This window comes from Pseudonaja textilis, chromosome 4 (assembly GCF_049901715.1).
Source record: "Pseudonaja textilis isolate UNSWEBS1 chromosome 4, rPseTex1.2, whole genome shotgun sequence".
NCBI lineage: Eukaryota > Metazoa > Chordata > Lepidosauria > Squamata > Elapidae > Pseudonaja > Pseudonaja textilis.
Genome location: NC_141993.1, coordinates 38,165,156 through 38,187,264, shown reverse-complemented (window position 1 = coordinate 38,187,264; position 22,109 = coordinate 38,165,156). Strand labels below are relative to the sequence as shown.

The window sequence follows — 22,109 nt, the reverse complement described above, 5'->3', positions numbered from 1 at the left end:
TATTTGGATATAAAAGGTTTACTTTTATATGTTTCAGGTTGATGATAGATTCTTTTGGAATAAGCACATGATTGAAGATCTAATAAACCTTGGAGTAAGTAATATTCCATATACTTATGGTTCCTTGAGAATTTCAATGAATTAATCATATAGTGCTGTTTTCTTGATACCATTTAGTCTAAAGAGCTCATTAATGCTTCATGTAACTTAGCCTAATTTTCTTTGACACAAACATTTAGGTTTCTGATAGTGCTTCCATTTAAGTAGCAGGTGGAATTGTTACCGAGTTACAATGACTTTTCATCTGTGATATCATACATTCCTCCATAATTCCAGTTTTCTTAAGATACATGATTGCAGAGGTTTCTTCCTACTTTCCACAAGGCTGGCAGGAAATTGGAGGTTGCTCTTGTTCCCACTGTTGTTGTTTTTTTTGCCCACCCATGTTCATTGTGTTTCTCTGCTTAAGTGAGGAAATATCTTTGAAACAATGACTCAATATTATACAAGTTTTCAACTAGAATTATATTGGCCAAAGTTTGAGCAAAAGAAAAATTGCAATAAAGCATAAAATAGAGAAATTGAAGTGTCTAAGTTTTGAATACACATAAGACACTGAAGAAAAGCGCTGGGAATCTCATCCAGATATATAAGTGTATAGAAATAAAGAATCCAACAGTCATATAGTTTTTATCATGAAACACAGTACAGTAGAACCTCTGGTCATGAGCGTAATTCATTCCATATCTTTTGGCAATTTCTTCCTCTACTAATGTTTCGTCTTCATGAATTTCTGGGTCAGAGGTCGTGTTTGATCGCCACCCAAGTATGTGTTTGTGATTAGATTCAAAAATTTTGTGAATTTTTTGGTCAGAACCCAATTTGGTTGTGGTCAGAAGCGTTTGATATATTTTTTTGTAAAAAATTATTAAATTTTAAACAAATCTGAAGAGTTGGTCTATGTTTTGTTTTCTTGGGTTTGTCACCATCCATGAAGTTATGATACCTAGATTGGCTACTTGTTATGAGTTTCTTGAAAGAGCCTTTCCTAGGAGGTAAATAATGAATCTGAGAGTCACTGCAGATACTGACCCAATTCAGAAGGATTTATCTGCTGCTGGAAAAATATTTCTTAGTGGCCTTTTGACCTAGATAATACTCCAAAGGTGGCCTACAATTAATATTTTAAAGGAAACTGAAAAACATCATTCACCTCAAGCAGGAAAAAATAGATTAAAAAACAAAGTTGATAACACTTTAAAATTACTTTGTGTAATAGAATCATGCAGAACAAAAATGTTTCCACAGTCCATCCAAAATATAATTTATAAAACTGTATGCAGCATCTTTTGAGTGATTCAGTTCTAGCTATCCTGTACTAGCCAAATCCTTTTGTAAAATAACAGTTTATGGGATCAAACGTAGCTGTTAGGTGCAATAAAAGCAACATGAGTGTCTTTACTCTCTTTCCTTGAAAGATAATCTGTTGAAAAAGTATTTAGTTTCATTCTGTCTCTCTGTTGCCATCATTTGTTGTACAACCTTGGTTGGAAAAGGGATATTGAAAATTCATTATTAATCATTTAAGTTATTCACAGTTTCCTTTAGAGAAAAAGAAACTTCCAAATAACTCCTTTTTATGACCCTGTAATCCCTTATAAGCCCTTATAATTCCCACTAAGCAGTTGCTTGGTATTTTCCATTTAATTTTATTAACTCGTTTTGGTAAACTTCAAACGGTCAACAGTCCAAGTATCCCTGATTTATTTTGAATTGTCTATTAAATTTGTTTTCTTAATTTTTAATTATTTTAAATTTAGCTATGTAGTAAAATTATTATTATGCAATAGAATTTCCTAATATATTAAATATAGTAATAAATGAAACTGCCCAGAATCGCTGCAACAATAAGATGGGTGGCATATAAATTAAATAAATAAATTAAATTACAGAGCAAAAAAATTACTTAGCTGTTTTATTGTAATCTATAGTCAGATTAATTTAACAAATGCAAATTTTAAAATAAGAACTTATATACTACTGCTGCAGCTACTTTCATTTCTTTAATTTTTCAGTTCTATAAATTGCATGTATATATTTTTAATGTCCTGCAGCAATCTGAAGTGGACTTTTGGATTATCCCAGTCATTCAGGGATTTGTGCAAATTGAAGAACTTGTAGTTAATTACAATGAAACATCGGATGAGGAGAAAAGCAGCCCTGAAACACCATCTCAGGAGCCTGTTTGTGTAGATTACATTCATCCAAGTTTTCTTGTGGCACTTATCTCACGGAGGAGCCGTCACAGAGCGGGTAAGTTTGTTCAGTGTAATCTAGAGACCAAAAAGCTTTAGCGATTATTTTTATGGAAACAAGTACTTAAATCCTATTTGCATTTCTATACAGAAATTAAAATACTTACTTAAGAAACATTTGAAAAATTGGACAATACTTCTTTCAGACAATATCCCTCCAACCCATATATTCAGAAAGCAGGACTTATTTCCTTGCTTTGTAGGATGACAGTAAAATGAAGGGATTTTTCATGCTAAGGATATTATATGCTTGCCTATGTTACAATGAATTTCACCACTTAATTATACAGTGTATGTATTGAAGTCATTTTTTTTCTGTTCTACACCTATAAATCAGCTTTGTCCTATAAAAGAAAGATAAGTACTAAATTTCTCTTTATCCATATTTTCCATACTTCTATTACAATCCACCCTATTTTTATCAAGATAAAGAGTCCCAGATATTCTAAGCCTTTTGTCATATGGAAGCTGTTTGAATCCCATGATCAAATTGGATCTGTAGTTTTTTCAGCTATATTATCTCCTAAATGCTAATATTATTTGGGAGATTTTGATGAGGAATTTTATGAAAGACTTTTGTAAATGCAATATTAAGTACCTAGGCTGCTAAGTGAAAAAATGTTGTATGAGCTATTAACATGTAAGTCCAATCTCAATTCTAAAATTCCTTGCTTTTTTTCCCTAGGGATGCGTTACAAACGAAGAGGAGTGGATAAAAATGGGAATGTAGCAAATTATGTAGAGACTGAACAGTTGATCCATGTTCATAATCACACTCTATCTTTTGTTCAGACAAGAGGCTCTGTGCCTGTTTTCTGGAGTCAGGTTGGTTATAGATACAACCCACGGCCACGTCTTGATAAGTGTAAGTATTCATGATATATAATGCAGTTATAACATTATTCAGTCATCTTTCAAATTAGTGTGGTAACTTTGATCACAAAGTTATTTTTAAAAATTACTTTCTGCTTATGTCTCCCTAATGTACTTAGGCTGTCATTGTCATCTGCATGGTTATTTTTATAACATGATAAATAAAGATTTTCTTGTTTTTTTAATTAAAAAAGGCAACTGTATTTGATAGAAATGCTATAAAATGAATTTGAATGTTTTACAAATATTTAATTTCATTTTGTCTAGCAAATTCTTAGAATGACATGGTATTCCAAGTAAATGTGCATCTATGTATGTGTATCTGTAGGTGTACATATTTGAAGGCTTCATTTTTTTCTAGAGAAGTAACCTTAATAACTACTTAACCTAGTCATACCTTCTAGTAGTTTTCTTTCCTTTCTGACAGGGTATGAGTAGGGTTAAAAGGCACTACTTTGGTACTACATTGTCTTCACCCACTTTTCCAGAAAATCCCGATTGAGCAATTTACTGGATATTGACTTGTTTCTTTCTCATTCCTCAAACTAGAGAGAGTGAGAAAGGAAAGGAAAGGGAAAAGGAAAACTGGTAGTTCCTTAAGCCCCGATTTATAGAAAACCTTACCTCTGCTCATTCTGACTATCAGACTCTGCTGTTACCCTCTTTTCAAATACCTCTCTTCTCTCCTTCATACTGCATCCATTTCTTTGATCTTATTCAACAGCCAGTTTGGTATAGTAGTAAAGGCAACGGGCTAGAAAGAGAGGATTTTTTCCTCCACAATTACAACTCTATGAGATTCATTGGGAAGCCCAAAGTCACCAGTGAGCTCACATGACTTAAGGTGGACTTGTTCTTGGATCTCTACAGTCTGTCTAACATCTCAGCTTCTATACTACAGTTGGCTTATTGGTTACTCAGTTAATCTGAACTACAAGAAGACGTATGCCTGTTTTCTTGACTTTATTTGACATACTATTCTTGAAATCTTATTAAGAGTGACCTTACACAGGCTATTCGTGTGACTCCATACAGCATATTTTAATACTGTCAGATCTGGAATTGAAATTTTATGGTGGCTTGTTAAGATATGTCAGCTTGTAACTTGCTATTTTGGAATAGTATTGAGATGTGTTGAAAGACTGAATCTGAATTATATCCTGTCATTGAATATTGTATTACCACCCTCTTTTCCATAAATTACAATCTTTAGAATAATTATTAAATTCTTACATGAAGATCATTTGAAGATCTTATTTATTTATTTGTTTTAATCTCAAGTAACTTTGGGTGGATAGAAATACAGTGAAACCCCGCTCCCTAATAAATTGATAATTGGCAGCCAAAATAAAAACAACTATAAAATCAATTATAAGAAGACATATCCTATAAATATTTCAATAAAATTAATAGAATTCCATGTCTGGGAACCCAGCCATTTCTTCAGGCCTTTGCGAAGGCCAATAGGTTTTAACTAATGTTAAAATATCTAAGACCTTGCTCACTGTAGTTTTTTAAAATGTTCTTGTGTATTGCAAAGATGTAATTGCAGATTTGTCTTAGAGGATTAGATGTAGTGATTTAATGTATCTGGTTTTTACTAACCAAGTGATGGTGAAGATGGATTTTATCAAGTATTTGAAAGGGACCAATGTAATGTAAGACCTTCCATGGTTCTCCAATATTAGCAGGACATTTTTTGTGCTCTCTGAAGAAAAAGATGCTCCTCCAAATGTTTTCTTTACTTCATCTTTAACATTAATGGTATGAAATCAAACACAGCCCCATCAGTGTCATTTTTGGGTGATTCTAAAGATTGAGTGAGCTTAAACATTTGGAAGTTTTGCTTTTGGGGAGGTAGGTGAAGTTAAGAGCCAAAATGGCTGCTTTAAGCTTTTCAGATGTTTAAGGCAATCATTTCAGTCTTTAAACTCTGAAACTGCCTCTCCAAATGTGTCCTAGTCCTCTCCAGTTTTTGAATTATGGCTATTTATGCCATGTGCCATGAAAACCTCTTGAAAATATGATATTTGTGCAACAGGTATTGGGTCAAAGGCCCTATCAACTTGCCAGCTGCTGGGATGCTGCTGAGGTCTCTTTCTATTACCTTTTAAATAAAAATGCTTTATTATAATGTAGTTATTTTGATGAATTTTGGCACTATGTAATTGTTGTCAACTGATTTGGCAGTTGTAATTGAAGTATTCAAATGGCATGCTGTCTATAGTCTACTAAAGACTTATACACACAGACAAACATTTAAAAAACTGCAGTTAAAAATGTGTAGCTACAAACAAAAGGTCCTGTTATATGTTTGCTAACATACATTGCTTAATAATTATTTGTAAATATTATTGCACTGAATTCTAGAATCTATAATATTTTTTTAAAATATTTTAATTGCATTCTAATTCAGTCCAATGATATGCTGTTCCAATCTAATATTGCCAGTGGCAGACTAAGGTTCACTGGTGCCCTAAGCACTGACAAATCATGGTGCCCCCCTCCTTTATACATATTGTACAAATGGAGCCATATTCTCAACTTTGTGGTGCTCTCTTTGGGCCTGGTGCCCTAAGCACATGCTTAGTCTGCTTAATGGTTAATACACCACTGAATACGGCTGCTTAAAGGCGCAGTCAACCAATATACCTTTCTTTTGTAGGTGAGAAAGAAACTGTTACTTACTTCTGTGCACATTTTGAAGAACAATTAAACATTTATAAAAAACAGGTGGGTAAAATAAAAATTTGCTTACCCTGTAATTCTGGGTTGTTTCTAACATAAAAATGATGGTTTTCTGTTAGTGGAAAGCATTTTAACTTATGTTTCCTGAGGCAGCTGGGACTTGCTGAACATTCCCATTTCTCCTGCATTTCCTGTCCTACCACTAGTCATATTTCATAGGAGTTTTCTGGGGCAAACTTTTGAGATGAGGAAAAATTTCTAGAAACTGAAGAGGCAAAAGCTGAATTTACGTCATGTTACATAAACAGAAATGTATCCCTTTAAGGCAGTGTTTCTCAACTCTCACTTTAAGAAGGATGGACTTCAACTCCCAGAATTCCTCAGCCAGGGTGGACGGGTTCACTCATCTTAAAGATGCCAAGATTGAGAAACACTGGTTTAGAGTGAAGCATTTAGTGAACATGACTGTGCATTTCTTCTGACTCATATAAAATGTGAGATTAAATATTATTTTTAACAAACTGATAAAGTTTTTAATATACATGGACTAAATGCTTCTTAGCAGTCATTTAGAAAACAAGCCCTTAAAAATTAAAATAAGAACCACTTCTCCTGTAATTCTAAGTGGAGTTAAGACATGTACATTCATTTTTTAAAACATATGTTTATATTTTCCTATCTTTAAACAGATTATCATTAACCTAGTGGACCAGACTGGACGAGAAAAAATTATTGGTGATGCTTACCTTAAACAAGTTTTATTGTACAATAATCCAAGCCTTACATATGTTTCATTTGATTTCCATGAACATTGGTAAGACTATGAAAGAATCTTAACCTAACAAATATTAGAATGTACAGTCTATTGCTATACTTGACATTATATGATACATGATGACAGAAGTTCTTCATAGCTAAGATTTGGGGGTTTCCCACAAGAGTTTTCAAGGGTGAAGGATTACAAGGCTTTTGTAAACTTAGATTTTTTTTTTTCAAAAAGTGCCTTAATAAAAAATGTATTCCCGTATATATGTGCATTTATGTATATATTAAAATCAGGGTGTAGCGGTCTGTCTTGATTAATCTATGGGTTATTTGATAGCAGATTGTAAAAAAAGAGGGGAAAACTTGGGGATTTTTAAAAAATTCTGTGTAATAAGCAGCGCATTCTTTTAGCACAATATTTTTTTGTAGCAAACTCTGCCTTTTTTCTACTTTTTAGCCGTGGAATGAAATTTGAAAATGTTCAAACCCTTACGGATGCAATTTCTGACATAATCACTGATGTAAAGTGGTGTTGGTAGGTATTCAATGTTGGAATGAGGGAAAGACTAGGGGAGTATTAGGCAAAATGCATCTCCATAACAATTTTCCTCTAGAGCTTTCTCTTTTCCATGGAGACGAGAGATTCTGCAAACTGAGATATGTTGGGCACTAATATGATTAACAGTAACTCATACTGTATATAACCACCCAAAACTGTTTTATTTTATATAATAAGAATATGAATATATACAGTGATACCTCAGTACTCATTGTTGATTGGTTCTGGGAGGTGATGAGAACCACAAATGATGAGTACCAAACAGATTTCTCCCATAAGAAATAATGTAGTGAATCACAAAGTAGCTGACCCTGACAAGTTCTAGCTTGTGTGTTGAGTATCAAACAAACAATGAGTAGTGAGACAAAATGTTGAGTACCAAACTCAAAGAGTTTCAAAGCAGTTGAGTAGCAAGGTATCATTGCATTTTTATTTAGTATGGTAGAGAATAGCCACTTTTTAAAAAAGTTTTTCAATTATTTAATATCCCTGTTTTGGAAGGGTGGACCAAGCTGGTGTAATTTGTAAACAAGAAGGAATTTTCCGTGTTAACTGTATGGATTGTCTGGATCGAACCAACGTTGTCCAAGCAGCAATTGCTCGTGCCGTTATGGAACAGCAGGTACAACAGTGTAAACTATAGTGATTGCTCTTAAAGAGAACACTTACATAGGGATTTGGAAAAGTGTGCTTATCTTTAAATTGCTTCCAAATAATTCATATAGAAGAGTTGAACTTACTGAAGGAAACAGCTATAGTAGTGCTGGAATTTGTTTTCTAGAAATTGTATAGATAATGCTAAAATTCAAAATGTAAATGCTCCTTTACACTGGTGCTTTTCAGTAAAATGATTTAAAATGCCTTTTTTGTTTTTAGCCTGGTCATGCAAATTAAGTACAAAGTCATAAATTCCCAGTTAAAGAGGAAAATGAATAAGGAACTTGCAGTGAATACACATTTTCAGTAGTAGGAACTTATTATTAATTAGAAAGTAGTATAATTTGGATTGTTTTGGAGATTTCATCTAAAAATTGTCACAGGAACATAGAAAGCTTTCCCCCATTTGGTGCTCTCTGTATGTATTAAACGATAACTTTTATCATATAAAGATAATTGTTACCTGATACATTTGGAGGCAATTGGATAAGAAAAGATTGGTTGGAAGTTTTCATTATTTTATTTTTCATTTTATAGCTTTTAATAAAACAAATGACAATTAATAATAAATACATTAAATTTCAGCTGAAAAAATTAGGTGTAATGCCTCCAGAACAAGCATTGCCAGTGAAGTGCAATAGAATTTATCAGATCATATGGGCTAACAACGGTGATGCTATAAGCAGACAATATGCTGGAACAGCAGCTTTAAAGGTAAATATTTTATTTAATGTAAGGAAAAGGAAAGAAGATTTTTCAGGAATATGCATGTATTGCCTTATATTTTGAAGTCACTGTCCATAGTATCACTTTTGAATGAAATAATTGAGATCCTGTGGATTCTACATGTCCTTATTGCTGAGAGAGTAGTTTTTCAAAATTTAGAAAAATAAATATGGCCGTTATGGATTGAAATTGTGATTTATGAAGGAGTTGCTTATATATATTGATTGTGGATTATTACAATAAAATAGTGGCCACTGCTTATTGAAACTGTTGTATAATGTTTTTCATGCATGTATGGATAACTTCGATTCAGCCCTGTCTGTGCTATACGGCACATTAGACAAATTGTTCTGCACAGTTTCACTTCAGTGTTTATAATTTTTGTTATTTTCTTTTGCTAAATGTTTTTTGTTTTATTACATAAAAGCAAAATGAATCATACCAAAGTCAATAGGAATAAAGAAGAGCTGTGCTTATACATTACACTAAAGCAGAAATTAGGGTTTATTAATTCCATTGGCTTGGTTTCATAAAATACTAAACCAACATGAAACAAACCACATTTAACATTCTATGTGAATCTAGCAAATATTTCCTTTTTATATTGACTGTGCTTATATACCAGACTTAATCTATTTACCAGATTTACTCATTTTTCCTTGTTTGCATAATATATTGAACTTGGAATATGTTCTGATGACTATACATGTAAACAAATAATAGTTTGCACTAGGGTTGTACATTTGCAATCTCTTGTTCTTAAATTGGCTTGCTTAAGTGTGTTGTGTGAATATAGTTCATGGTTTACAGTAATCATGTGGACAACTTGGGAGAGAGGGCTATATTCTGATGGGGATATATTTGGGTTTGAAGAACCTTAACACATTTCTTTCCAGGCCTAATTTTTATTAACAAGGCAACACAATTTGAGGAATGCTTTGGAGCAGAGGTGGGATTCAATTTTTTTACTACTGGTTCTGTGGGCATGGCTTGGTGGGCATGGCAGGGGAAGGATACTGTAAAATCTCCAGTCAGAGGTGGTATTTGTCGGTTCTCTGAACTGCTCAAAAGTTCCGCTACCGTTTCTCCAGAACTGGTCAGAACCTGCTGAATACCACCTCTACTTTGGAGGCCAAAAAGGAAAGAGCTATCCAATATTGAAAGTAGAACTTTTTTCCAAATGATATGTAAATTGCACACTGAATATTCAGATATATATTTTGTATAATAGGGTGACTTCACAAGGACCGGTGAAAGGAAGCTGGCAGGAGTTATGAAAGATGGTGTTAACTCTGCAAATAGATACTACTTAAACCGCTTCAGAGATGCTTATAGACAAGCAGTAATAGGTAAGACAGTTGCCATTTTACACCAAATGGATAAAGTATTTGTGTTATTTATGAATGAGCAAAACACTGGGGTGTATTCCTTATCATTCCTAATTGGCCCTTCATGCTTGTGGAAATGACTGAGAAAATCTTTTTTCTTCATTTCACTTCCTTGTTCAGAAAGCAATAAATCAGTGATCTTGACATGCATGTATTAAGTAAGTCCTGATCCCACCTATTTTAAATATTTGGCAAGAGGATGCAAATTAGGCTACTTCTTTGTGAATAAAGATTATTTTTAAAAAATCAGTTTAAATTTATAATGTTTGAAAGTGGTTCCTATATAATCGTTGAGCCTACGTTAGTGGAATGTTTTTCTCAGTCTGCTTTTTTTTGAGTTTATGTCATTTTGAAGATTCTTCATATTAATGAAAAATGTATCATATGTTAGTTAAATATAGTTTCGATTGGTTCATTATAGCTGATTATTCTTGAAATATTAAAAAAATCCTAATATTAGCATATTTATTTTTAAGTTGCATTGGTACTATTGTTTGGTTTTTTCAAATTTGGCTAAAAGGAGTTATATATACTTCATAACTATACTCCAGATTTTTTTCCAGTTATGGCCAGGTTATGATTAGGAGGTTAGAAAAGCACGACAAATGGTAAGGAAGCAGCCTATCTTCCTCCATCAATAAAATTAAGTACTATTTTTATTATGCTGAATATTTAAAACTGAATTTTCATGGTACATACCAGCAACTGTTTTCTATGACCATGCCCAGCTTTCATTGAATCATTGTATGCACTTTGTGTTTGTCTAGATTTAATGCAGGGCATTCCTGTGACAGAAGATCTCTATTCCATATTTACTAAAGAAAAAGAGCATGAAGCCTTGCACAAAGAAAATTTGAGAAGTCATCAGGAATTGATTAGCCAATTATTGCAGAGTTACATGAAATTGCTTTTACCAGACGATGAAAAATTTCATGGTGGTTGGGCACTGATTGATTGTGACCCCAGGTAGGGAGAGTCTTAAATATTTGATTATAAAATCTTACACTTTTACGCAATTTGTCATAAGACGGTGCAGTGAGAATAAAACATATGAATCGTAATATTGTCTTTTATGCAACTCCTATTAGTTTATTATGAATTCTAAGTGAGTAGAGTAAGAAAGTTGATAATATGAATACCGTTGACAAACAAAAACAGCAGAATAATGTAATTACTACTTTCAGTGTTAGGCAGATATAATTTTTTATATTTTCAATATGGTTGGTACTTTTATGTATAACTGTATCATATACAATACTGGTTTCACTCATAGAAATTTTAGTAATATCCATTACCAATCTTGAAATCTTAAGTGGATTTAAAATAGGATAATCAGTTAAAGTGCTGTTTGATCTTTAAAGAATTTTATAAAGTTTAGGATCTTTATACTGATTAGTCTGATGTACTGCCAAGATTTATTTATTTGTTGCTTATTCTGGTTGCTTAGCATAAAATATTCAAAAGGATTAATGCTTTGGGGGAGGTACTCAATATCTTTAGACTTAGTAAATTGTATTAGGGAAAGTATATTTTCAATAATACAGTTAATAAAATGTTCTTGTTAAGAAGTTTTTCTTGTGTTTACTTTATGGTCCTTGTTTGGTGCTAGAGAAAGTACTTTTCCCCACATATTTTCTAAGATAAGGTTTTATCTGTTTTTGGTTTTGTTGTTAGTGGTTTTTAAGCAGTCTTTAATCATTTTGTTTTTCATTGTGTGATTTAGCATTCATGAATATTTGTTTCAAGAATGAAATAAAATCATGATGTTACAGCCCTTATAATTGTTTACATGAGAGGGTGCTATATCATGGTTGCAAGTCCTTGGGTTTAGCTGATGCTAGCATATCAATAACTTGTATTGCATTTAGTTAATGAAGGATAACATAATTAAGGGGCATGTACTCTCTAAAGGATATTAGGAAACTAGTTCTTTGGCAGGTAAAGGAGAAGTTGAACAGAGGAAGGTGAATCAAGTGAGATGAATATGCTCAGAACAGGAATCTCAGAATGTGGGGCAGAAGGCCAAGCCTCCCTCCTACTGCTTGGCTTAGGAATCAGGAACTGTGTTGACGATTTATAATAAATGTTTCCATCCTAACTACGAAGTAGAAAAACCTCCAAAAAGTGTTGATGAGATTTATGCTTCAACATTTTTTTTACTATTCTTTATTTTAGCCTTATTGATGCTACTCATAGAGATGTGGATGTTCTTCTTCTACTTTCTAACTCTGCATACTATGTAGCCTAGTAAGTAATAATTTTTATTTCACATTGTAGACAAAGTTGTCAGAACTACACTATCCAGGAGTTTGACTCTGAGTGAAGATTTAATTCTAGGCACTTTTTTCCCTTGTAGCTATGATGATGAAATTGATAAAGTCAATCAGTATCAAAGGCTGACCCTTGAAAATTTGGAGAAGATAGAAATAGGTATGTATTTTGCATTCTATATCTTTATTTCTTGCCAGGGCATAATTGTAAGAAAATTGGTAATTGTAAGAAAACGATTTGAAAAATCTTTCTCTTTTGTATAATGATTTGTATAATGATTTGTTGTGAAACAAATGAACAAATATTTTGTTTCCAATTTGAGAAAACAAACTCATGAATAGTGGCTCTGAAGTTAAGCCGAACTGTTCTGAGCAAGTTGCAATTAGCTGAAGTGAATCCAGGAACATCGTAGTTGTTCCAGGTTGTGGCCTAGGTAAATTCTAGAAGACCTTAATCAGGTAAAACAAATCTGGTACATTTTTCTCTTTTTCTCTCTGCTCCCCTCTGTGTCGCCTGTGATCAAATTTGTCCACTGATGTCCCAGTGCTTTCTCTTCCCCCTTTCCCTTTAGTTGGTGCTATAGTCTTTGAACTCAACTCCTTAGAAACAACATAAGCCAACTGCCTACCTTTAAATGGGGAGGGGTTGGAAAGTTCAATATATTGCTCTTAAAGATGGCAGAGGCTAAAGGAGGCCAAGTAAGGAGCAAATTGAAAAAAAAAAAAAACAGGGGAGAGATGGACCAGTTGGTTGGCTGTACTGAGTTTAATAAAAGGATGGCTGTGGCATGGAGCAGCCATAGCATATGCCAACTTTTCCAGAAATTTTCCTTTGTTTACTTGTTTTGCTACTGCCAGTGGCTGTTTCCATGCATGTGATGCTATGGATCACTGTGTTTAAAATTTTAAAGCAATACAATAGAAAAGATGGTAAGCTTTTATTAAAATGTTACTTTAATATCCTGCCTTTTGCCAGGGAACTCAAAGTATAAAAAAGAATATTGTTCCTCTTTTATAGATTAATTTGAGGAATTGAATGACCAAAAGTAATTGGTGAGTTTCATTGCTAAACCAGATATAAACCAAATTCTATCACTCACTGGTATAAGAAGAAAAACATACAAACTCCATGGGATTAATCAATCTTTCAGTGGTGAATAACTGAAGCTGTAGACAGAATCACAGCATACAGTTCAGGGATAAGTAGAACCCAATAGTAGTTCACCCCAGTTGAACTAGGATAGACCTTGTTTCTGAGGGGGGTATAATGAAGTATCTTGTTTAAAAAGTAGATTCAGCATTCCTGAATTGTTACTGCTTTTTTTAACAAGGACCTGAACCAACATTCTTTGGAAAACCCAAGTTCTCATGCATGAGGCTTCATTATAAATACAAAGATACAAGTGGGTACTTCCATACACTTAGAGCTGTGGTGCGCAGCCCTGAAGAGGATGGCAAAGGTAAGTATCTATTTTGGGGGGAATGAATAGAATCAGTTTAGTTGTTTCTGAGCAATTACAATTTAGCGATGAAAATGAAATGGGACTTTAAATAGTTGAATAATAAAAAAAAGTTGCTTGAAATTAAACCATATTTTAAATTAATTAGCCAATTTAATTACTGAATTACTGACACCAGATCTCTGCTCATTTTCACCAAAATCATTCCTTCTACAGATTATTTAGCAGGTGTCTGGAAGGGTAGCATATACATTCAAGAGAATTTGGTACATTTGCGCCCGTTCAATTATACTTCCCTAATTATACCATGAATTTTGCAGTATGTCTCAGGGCACCACTCCAATGAGTAGTACAACAGTGTCTAGTACAAACCATTTTTTTATTTTATCTCAATGATAAAAATGAATCTTTGCAACTGAAAATGGCTTAATTCTTTTGCTTTTTGCTTAAATACCTACCTTTATTAATAATGAGTCATTGATGTAAAATGAAGGTGAATTTTTCAGGTTAGTACGTAGTACATACTATATTATTTTTGGAAGGCAAATCTATTCAAATAAAGTATCATTAGCATCTAGTGAAGAATATGATATTTTCAGGAATTCTGGATTAATTCTTTTTATTTCAGACACTCTTCAGTGCATTGCAGAAATGCTGCGAATCACCAAACAGGCCATGGGATTAGATGTCCCCATTATTGAGAAAAAACTGGAGAGGTAAATTATAATTTTTTTCATGTTCATAAATTGCCTGACACCTAATTTACTTTAAGCTACAACACTTGTAGTATGTATTACAGATAGTCCTTGACTTACAACCACAATTAAGACCAGAATTTCCTCTGCTAAGCAAGGCAGTTGTTAATGCGCCTGATTTTACAACCTTTTTTGGCACATTGTTTGAGGGAATCACTGCAATTGTTAAGTGAACCATGTGATAGTTAAACAAATCCAGCTTTCCCCTTTAACTTTGCTTGTTGGAAGCCAGCTGGCGAGGTCACAACCCTAAGGATCCAACAAGCATTGTAAAGCGATGCCAGTTGCCAATTTTCACATGATTGTGGGGATCCTGCGCCAGTTGTAAATGTGAGGACTGGTTGTAAGTCATTTTTTTCAGTGTTGTTGTAGCTTCTAATGGTTACTAAAGGAATAGTTGTAAAAAGAACCACCTATCCACCAGCCATCTATTAGTATTAATGATACTTACCTGCTTTTATGTAAATAAAATGTGTCAATTTGGATGCTTTGCTTTTGGGGTTGAGGAGCACTGAGTAGTTACCTAGCTGGGTACTGAAACATTTACAAGAAAACTTTCCAAGTTCAGAGGGCACCAAAGACTCCAAAAAGTTCTTAAATATTTATATTACCAGAAAATTCTGTCTTGCAATACTGAGGATGCCGAGTGCCTCAGTACTAATAAACCCCAATTAAAAAAAAGGAATTTTTATATATCCAGGGTGCACCAAAAGTCAGGCCTTCTAAGCTAATCAGAATACTTTATTGATTTTTTTTTTGGGGGGGGGCAGAGAAAATGTGACTGTAACGTGGAATGCTTAAAGGTCATGCATCAAATGAGTAAGGTATATTTAAAACAAAATAGTAACCTATTCAAACATTCAATGTAATTTATGTAATAAATTGTCTGTGAAGTCTGATTTTTGGTACACCCTATGTAATCAAAGAAGAGATCAAAAGCAGCTCTGTTTTTATTAAATGAGTAACAAAGGAAATTATTAGTTTTCTCACTTTTTCAGGAAGAGCAGCAAACCACATGAGGACATCATTGGGATCAGATCCCAGAACAGAGGTTCTTTGGCCCTGGGGAAGAATTACTTAATGAACAAGTTTTCATCTCTTAATCAAAAAGTGAAACAAACCAAATCCAACGTAAATATCAGCAATCTTAGAAAACTGGGGAACTTTACGAAGCCTGAAATGAAAGTCAATTTCTTAAAGCCCAATCTGAAAGCAAATCTTTGGAAATCTGACAGTAGTCTTGAAACCATGGAAAATGCCATGACTGATACTAATGCCAATATAGAATCGGATATTGAAATCTCGTCTGATAATGACTCATTCCATTCAGATGATTTCCTGACAAATTCCAGATCTGATGATGACCAGCAATTCATGGACTCTTTAGAGAATGGACAGGTAGATTATGTCTTACCTAGCTGTGGTATCATTGCATCTGCTCCTCGATTAAATAGTCGCTCCCAATCTATGAGCAGCACTGATATCAACATTAGCATTCCTGTTCCTTCAGACATCCCTGTTACACAATCTGGACACCAAATGAACAATGAATGTGAAGGCAAAACTTTTCAAGAAGCTCTTTCTGCTGAAAATACAACACTAGATGTCACTAAACAGATTGATGTTTACTGTCACAGATTTGTCCAGGATGCTAAAATTAAGATGAACAACAGTGTTTCAGAATGTGAGAGAGGTTCTCAAGAACTCCAAGAAGTGGCACATAATATTAGCAATAATGCTTCTAAGGCAATTGATTGTTTGGGAACTAATAAGGCTCCTTCTAGACCATCTAAACTGGATGTATCGTTTTCAGAGACAGGACCACAATATTTAGTGGTTGAACAGATGAATTTATTTAAGTCCTTTAAAAGCCCAGGCTCCTCATCTATTGTTCTTGAAGCTGAGTCAGGGTTTCATGCAACTCCTTCACCAGCGGAAAATAATGGTAGCAGGGCCGTCTCTCCCTTTGCAAAGATACGCAATTCAATGGCACAAGTAGCTAACATTACACAAGCTGGCTTAACCCAAGGAATCAACTTCGCTGTGGCTAAAGTCCAGAAGAGCCCAGCTGAACCAGAAACTATTAATGAAAGTCAGCAAAATGAATTGAAAGAAATGTTTACCCAGTGTCAAACACGAATAATTCAGATTTAGAGCTCAAGATCCTGTTGTATATACTATTGAACAAATATTGTTTGTAACATAAATTCTAGGGAAGGCAAACTGAATTTTGTTAAGAATACCAATAACAATGTTTACAGAAACCGATGGAGAAATTAGTTGGGTTTTGAACAGGTTTCAGAACTGTTTTGTAGCAAGTGAGTGACAGTAAATTGTATTAAACAGGTAACTCGCATAGCAGTTGTTGATGTGCATGCTGTTCGTTTAGGTGATCAGATGCACAATTATATCTTTTGGGGCAAGTTTTTTATAAGTCTTCAGATTTGTGTAGAATATTTATATTAACGGTCTGGTACTAAACACCTGTTACCTTATTAATCTTGCACTGTTCCAGTGAATATTTTACTCATAGATGGCATTCTATTTATTTTTCTCCAGATTTATTTAATTTTTTAAACATTTGTGTTCCTTGAACAGGTTTCATTCCTAAGGAAATGGTCTCTGTAGAGGGAGTATTTAAAAAAAAATGCTTTGGCATTTATTCTCCCTTTCTTTCACCAGTTCCTTGCTTCTTTCTACCTCTGTTGACTAAGTTATGGTGTCTAGAAGTATGTTTGTTAAAAGCTTTCAGGGCAGCTGCTGAAAGGGCTTTTCTAGCTGAAAATAATAATAATCCTCAATGTGTCTAGGAACCATAATGCATTATTTTCCAAGAAACTAGTTGCATATTCTTAGAGCATAGTCTTTTCTGGATCAAAGCAAAAATCTTAAGCTTGATATCAAATTCTGATTAAAAATGTATCCATATGAGGTATTACCTAAACATATTCAAGGGATCATCTTCAGTAATATAACTGACAACATATTCTTCCTTACTTTACCTTACTCTCCAGTCTAAAATGTGATCAGTGCAATGTTTCAGAAGTTACTATAGCTATCTTAACATCAGTTTTAGCAGAGAAATGAAGTTGTGTTTAAATGCTAGCTCATTTCTTAGAAGCATGCTGTTATTTCCCAGAACAGTCTTGTGATGGAACTACAATAGAATGTAGCAGCAGAAACAACACTGAATGCAATCTTGTTCCTTCATAACCTATCCTTATGCTAGAAATTGGGTTTCTGTTAGTACATGTGTACTATAGCTAGATTGCATGTAGTGTTCTGAACAGTTAATGAGTCAATTATATGTCTGAGTGTCTCTACTATATCAGAAGTTATAACTTACTTAAGTTGTCTTTTGTGTGATACTTTTGTAATGTTTGTATTTTGTTATTTATTAATATTTTAATGTGTGTTCTTTTGAGTACCTATACATTTAAGTATATTTAGAATAAAACTATTGTTTTATGTGGGAAACAAGAGCTATTTTAATAAAAAATAAAATACTATGCATTTTGGTGTATATGGTTTAAGGTACTAAGGATCTCTGTCAGTTCATTTAGAAGACTAAAACTGCTTCTTTGGTCTTTTGTTTTATTATTATTATACATTTTTATTATTTTTTTGGCAGCAACATGCTTAATTACTAAAAAACTGTTCTGAGGATGCTATCTTGATAAAGTGATTATGTCAGAGGAGTTACTGCACAGATCTGTCTGGAGCCATGAGAAATAGGACGTTAATGAAGTATACTACTTGGTAACAGATGGAAGGGATGTCTATAAATGACTACCATGAACACTTGCTACTGCTTTTCCTCAAGGTAGAGGGAATTGAAAATATCAGACTGCTAGCTCATCAGTCATAAAAGCTGATGTAAGTCATATTTAAAGTTTTGCTTGTCTGGTGACAGACTTACTTTTACAGAAAAGAGTTTACTCTTTTTTTTTCCCTGCTGAATGTTCCTGAAAATTCCTGAATATGTTCCTGAATATTCTGAAAATTCCAGTAGGTCAAATTCATATTTCTGAGGATTCAAATCAGTAATGGGATACACACTTCTTCAAAATCTTATTCTGTACTGTCTTTCCTTGCTGTATATTATCTGTAGTTATTTTAAAGTTCAGAAAGTATGGCCTCTGTATACTCATGAAATGGTACTCTAGATACTTTGTAACTCTGTGATGAAATTGTGGATTTTCACAAAGGTATGTTTAACAAAACTGGGCATTGTCACTTAACCTAGGTTGTATTTTTGATATAAAACTCTTGATATTAATAGATACTGCAAGGATATAATCTGCAGAGCCTTGGAATATAGGAAGCATGAGTATTACTTATGTTTGCTGTTTTTTCTGCATATATAAAAAAATAATGGTGGGACAAAATAATTTAAAATAACCAATGAAACCACTGAGAAACTTTTATCCCAGCACATTAAATGTTAACTAGCAATGCAAACTAACATAATTAGGTATGACACATTAAATACAATCTCCATTTTGATGGTCTGAAATAAAGATGGCAAAGATATAGATAATTCTATACTGATTTTACACTTTAACATTCTTAGTAAATAGTAATTAGTAAATTTATGGCTAGGATATATTCAAAGAGCTAAATTTGATGAAAAGTAACCATTTATGGAACCAATTGTAAGTGGAGAGCCATTTTCAACAAATTGTACTTTCTACTGTAACTTTCAAACCAATCCCATTAAAATTTGGTATGTGTACTAATGCCATAAAATGTTTATCTGTTATAATTCTTAGTAAAAATGTGACATCATTTTTATAGTAAATCTTTAATATCAAACAGATTTTCCATAGTTGCTAATTAGGTTACAAAACAAGCTCCAAAATTTATCAGTGTTAATCTGCTTCAACACCATAAATTGGGTTCATTTGAGAAAAGAGCCATAACTTTGATATAAATTATCTACAAAACCTGGTATAAACATAAGCTCTGTTCGTATCAGCTCTACAAATGTTAGGCATGTTTACAGTCTTATAAACATGGGTACTGTTGTCCTAAAGTTCATTTCCATTTACAGATTTTTGCGGCTGTAATCTGGCTTTACGTAGTGCCTCCATTTGCTTTGCTCTGAGCCACCTCTCTCTCGATAGTGTTGTCTGCCCAGCACTAAGAGAAAGGAACCTATGGACAAGAAATAGATAAACCTCTTTAGAATCTATATAGTACTAAAATTCGGATTCCTGTAATCTTTAACTGGGCAAAACGGTGCACTATAAGACAAAACTTTTTGAACCAAGGTACTTCAAATGAGTTAACTTACAGAACATGTTCAAAATCTAGGAGACATGACTCCTATGGTATTGAAACTTGGCAGAATTTTATAAAAGACTTCCTGGGCTATTTGACTATGCTGTATAGTTCAACATAAGCTATTTTCACGGCAGATACATCTCTGAATGTATTCCAGCTTTTCTGCTGGAGGCAATATATTTAGAAAGTTTGTCATTGTTGGATATCTGGTAAAGAAATCTGGTAAAGAAATATCTGAAATGATGACCCAGTGAAGAACAGGTTGTATGGTGCAAACGAAAAGCTTTACTATAATCAAAATGAAACAAACAGGAGCATATAAATAATGAAAGCATATAAATAATGAAATCTGTGTACAGAGAAAGTCATATCCTGAAGCTCATTAAAGAATTCCCCTCAAGTCCAAGCTCAACTGTTGGAGATTATAGATACACTTTTCTGCACTTGTCAGCAACAAGGGGCTTGTTTATTTCTGGGATTGGGTCATGATTTCCTGACTAGCCAACACCTTGGAATTCCGTGGTAATTTCTTCTAAGTACTAACCAGTCTGAAAATGTTTTAGCTAAGATAACATTTGCCAGATATTGCCATTGTTTGAGACAATGCTCCTTTGGGCTTGGCAAATAAACTCATTCTGTGGAATCAGATACTTAATGGAGCCCTAAAACAACCTGATGAATTCTTCTCATTGGGTCTCAACAGTGGTATCCAAAAGACTGCAACATAATGTTACAGTGATATATGGTAAAGACTATGAATTAATGAAAGAAAAATAATACAACCATTCCTTGTTTAGTATTTAGCAATAGTTTGCAAATGTGACAAATTTCATTTTCTTGCAAATAGACACATTTAGAACACATTTTTGCACCTGACAAAAAACCTTTAAGGTGAAACTTTATTAAAGTCTGGTCACTTTCAGGCAGCCCTGCAAGCAAGTGGGAGAGTTCTAATCTAATCAAGGTAGTAGAACTGAGCTTGTTAACTTGCAGTTATCACTTTTTAGGGAAGTGCTTTGTTGCAGAGAAAAAACAGCTTAGCTGATTTAAGCAATCATTCCACCCTGCCAAAAGGCCAAAAAAAAAAAAAGTCAGGTACAGAACACTGGTGAGATCTTTAAATGAGGCAGCAATCTTATTGAAAGGGAAAGGAGGAAGAAAGGGCTTGCTCTTAAAATTTCCAGGTTGATTTCCAGGAAAAGAGGAGGGGGGGGAATGAGAAAAATAATGTCTCTTCTCTTACTCCTCCTGTTGTGGGAAAATAGGAGGAGGAGCAGGATGGGTTGGATATGTTCGCCATTTTGAGTTATTTGTAAAAACAACAGAGTTGGGATACAAAGAAACAAAAATGCACCCTTTCCAAACTTTGCATATAGTCTTTTCTATGCAATCATTATTTAATCTATTTCACTTAAAAATAAAATTAAAGCACTGTTCAAGGAGGATTATTTGTCTTTCTATTTTCTACCTGCTGCTCTAGTCTGTTTTATTTTCATGATTCCTGGGATACATTTTCATTAACCAAAGACAGCTTAGTTTCTGAATTTGGGATGATGCTCCTACATGGCAGACCTGACTCATCTAGACAACAATTGGGACAAATTACCCTATTACTATTTTTCCACTATTTCATCCACAGTTGGCCTGAATGGCTGGAGCCATTTTCTATGTAGGCCCCATAGCTTGGTCTGTAGTTCTTGTGCATTATTATGCATTTTCTTACTTTCATTGAAAATCAAAGCCTGAGCTGTCATATATGTCACATCATCTACACATGTTTTTGATTGCTTTAGTAAGTGATAACTTCAGTAAACATTTGTGCTCTTACCTAGCTACCAGTAGAGTTCTGTGAAGATCATCCGCTGTTATACTGTCAGGATCGTTTTTACGCATTTCTACAAAATCCTCTTCTACTGCCTGTTGAAGAGAGAAATTAAAGCTTTATCATTTAAACTTAGATTTGCCTCCCAAAGTCCAGAAGAAGATTGGCCTATAATTTTCTCCCTCCAAATGCTAATTTTTAGCCAGTGTTTTTGCATGTGACTTTTTTGTTGTTGTTAGTCATATGTCCGACCCATTGTGACCCCATGGACAAGGCTCCTCCAGGCTTTCCTGTCCTCTACCACCCTCCGGAGTCCTTCTAAGCTCATGCCGACTGCTTCAGTGACTCCATCCAGCCACCACATTCTGTGCCTCTAATGTTTTAATGTTCCACCATACTGATAGTAATAGAAGTCCAAAACAAGCCTCTTCCTCTAGCTGTTTTTAGTTTAGGTGAGAAAGGGGGTTGAGTACTTTATCATCATACATCCTAATGCTAATAGAATTATTTGTCCCAATCTGAACACTTAACAATAAATGATGATT

At 33.8% G+C, this 22,109-nt stretch overlaps 2 protein-coding genes across 2 annotated transcripts in view; one reads left to right on the top strand and one right to left on the bottom strand.

Moving 5' to 3' along the window:
• Positions 1-17,965, top strand: part of INPP5F (inositol polyphosphate-5-phosphatase F) — a 44,991-nt gene extending 27,026 nt beyond the window's left edge. The window contains exons 6-20 of the mRNA XM_026704873.2: positions 38-94; positions 2,115-2,313; positions 3,001-3,180; positions 5,854-5,921; positions 6,566-6,690; positions 7,099-7,176; positions 7,702-7,822; positions 8,443-8,571; positions 9,815-9,932; positions 10,739-10,937; positions 12,147-12,218; positions 12,328-12,401; positions 13,573-13,701; positions 14,330-14,417; positions 15,455-17,965. Of these exons, the coding sequence (XP_026560658.1) occupies positions 38-94; positions 2,115-2,313; positions 3,001-3,180; positions 5,854-5,921; positions 6,566-6,690; positions 7,099-7,176; positions 7,702-7,822; positions 8,443-8,571; positions 9,815-9,932; positions 10,739-10,937; positions 12,147-12,218; positions 12,328-12,401; positions 13,573-13,701; positions 14,330-14,417; positions 15,455-16,610 (2,793 nt within the window). The 3' untranslated portion in view covers positions 16,611-17,965. The remainder of the gene's footprint in view (positions 1-37; positions 95-2,114; positions 2,314-3,000; positions 3,181-5,853; positions 5,922-6,565; positions 6,691-7,098; positions 7,177-7,701; positions 7,823-8,442; positions 8,572-9,814; positions 9,933-10,738; positions 10,938-12,146; positions 12,219-12,327; positions 12,402-13,572; positions 13,702-14,329; positions 14,418-15,454) is intronic.
• A 1,276-nt stretch (positions 17,966-19,241) lies between these two features.
• The window catches only part of MCMBP (minichromosome maintenance complex binding protein), a 29,853-nt gene continuing 26,985 nt past the window's right edge, over positions 19,242-22,109 (bottom strand). The window contains exons 15-16 of the mRNA XM_026704876.2: positions 21,571-21,659; positions 19,242-19,613 (exon numbers count right to left, since the gene is read on the bottom strand). Coding sequence (XP_026560661.1) covers positions 19,487-19,613; positions 21,571-21,659 — 216 coding nt within the window. The 3' untranslated portion in view covers positions 19,242-19,486. The remainder of the gene's footprint in view (positions 19,614-21,570; positions 21,660-22,109) is intronic.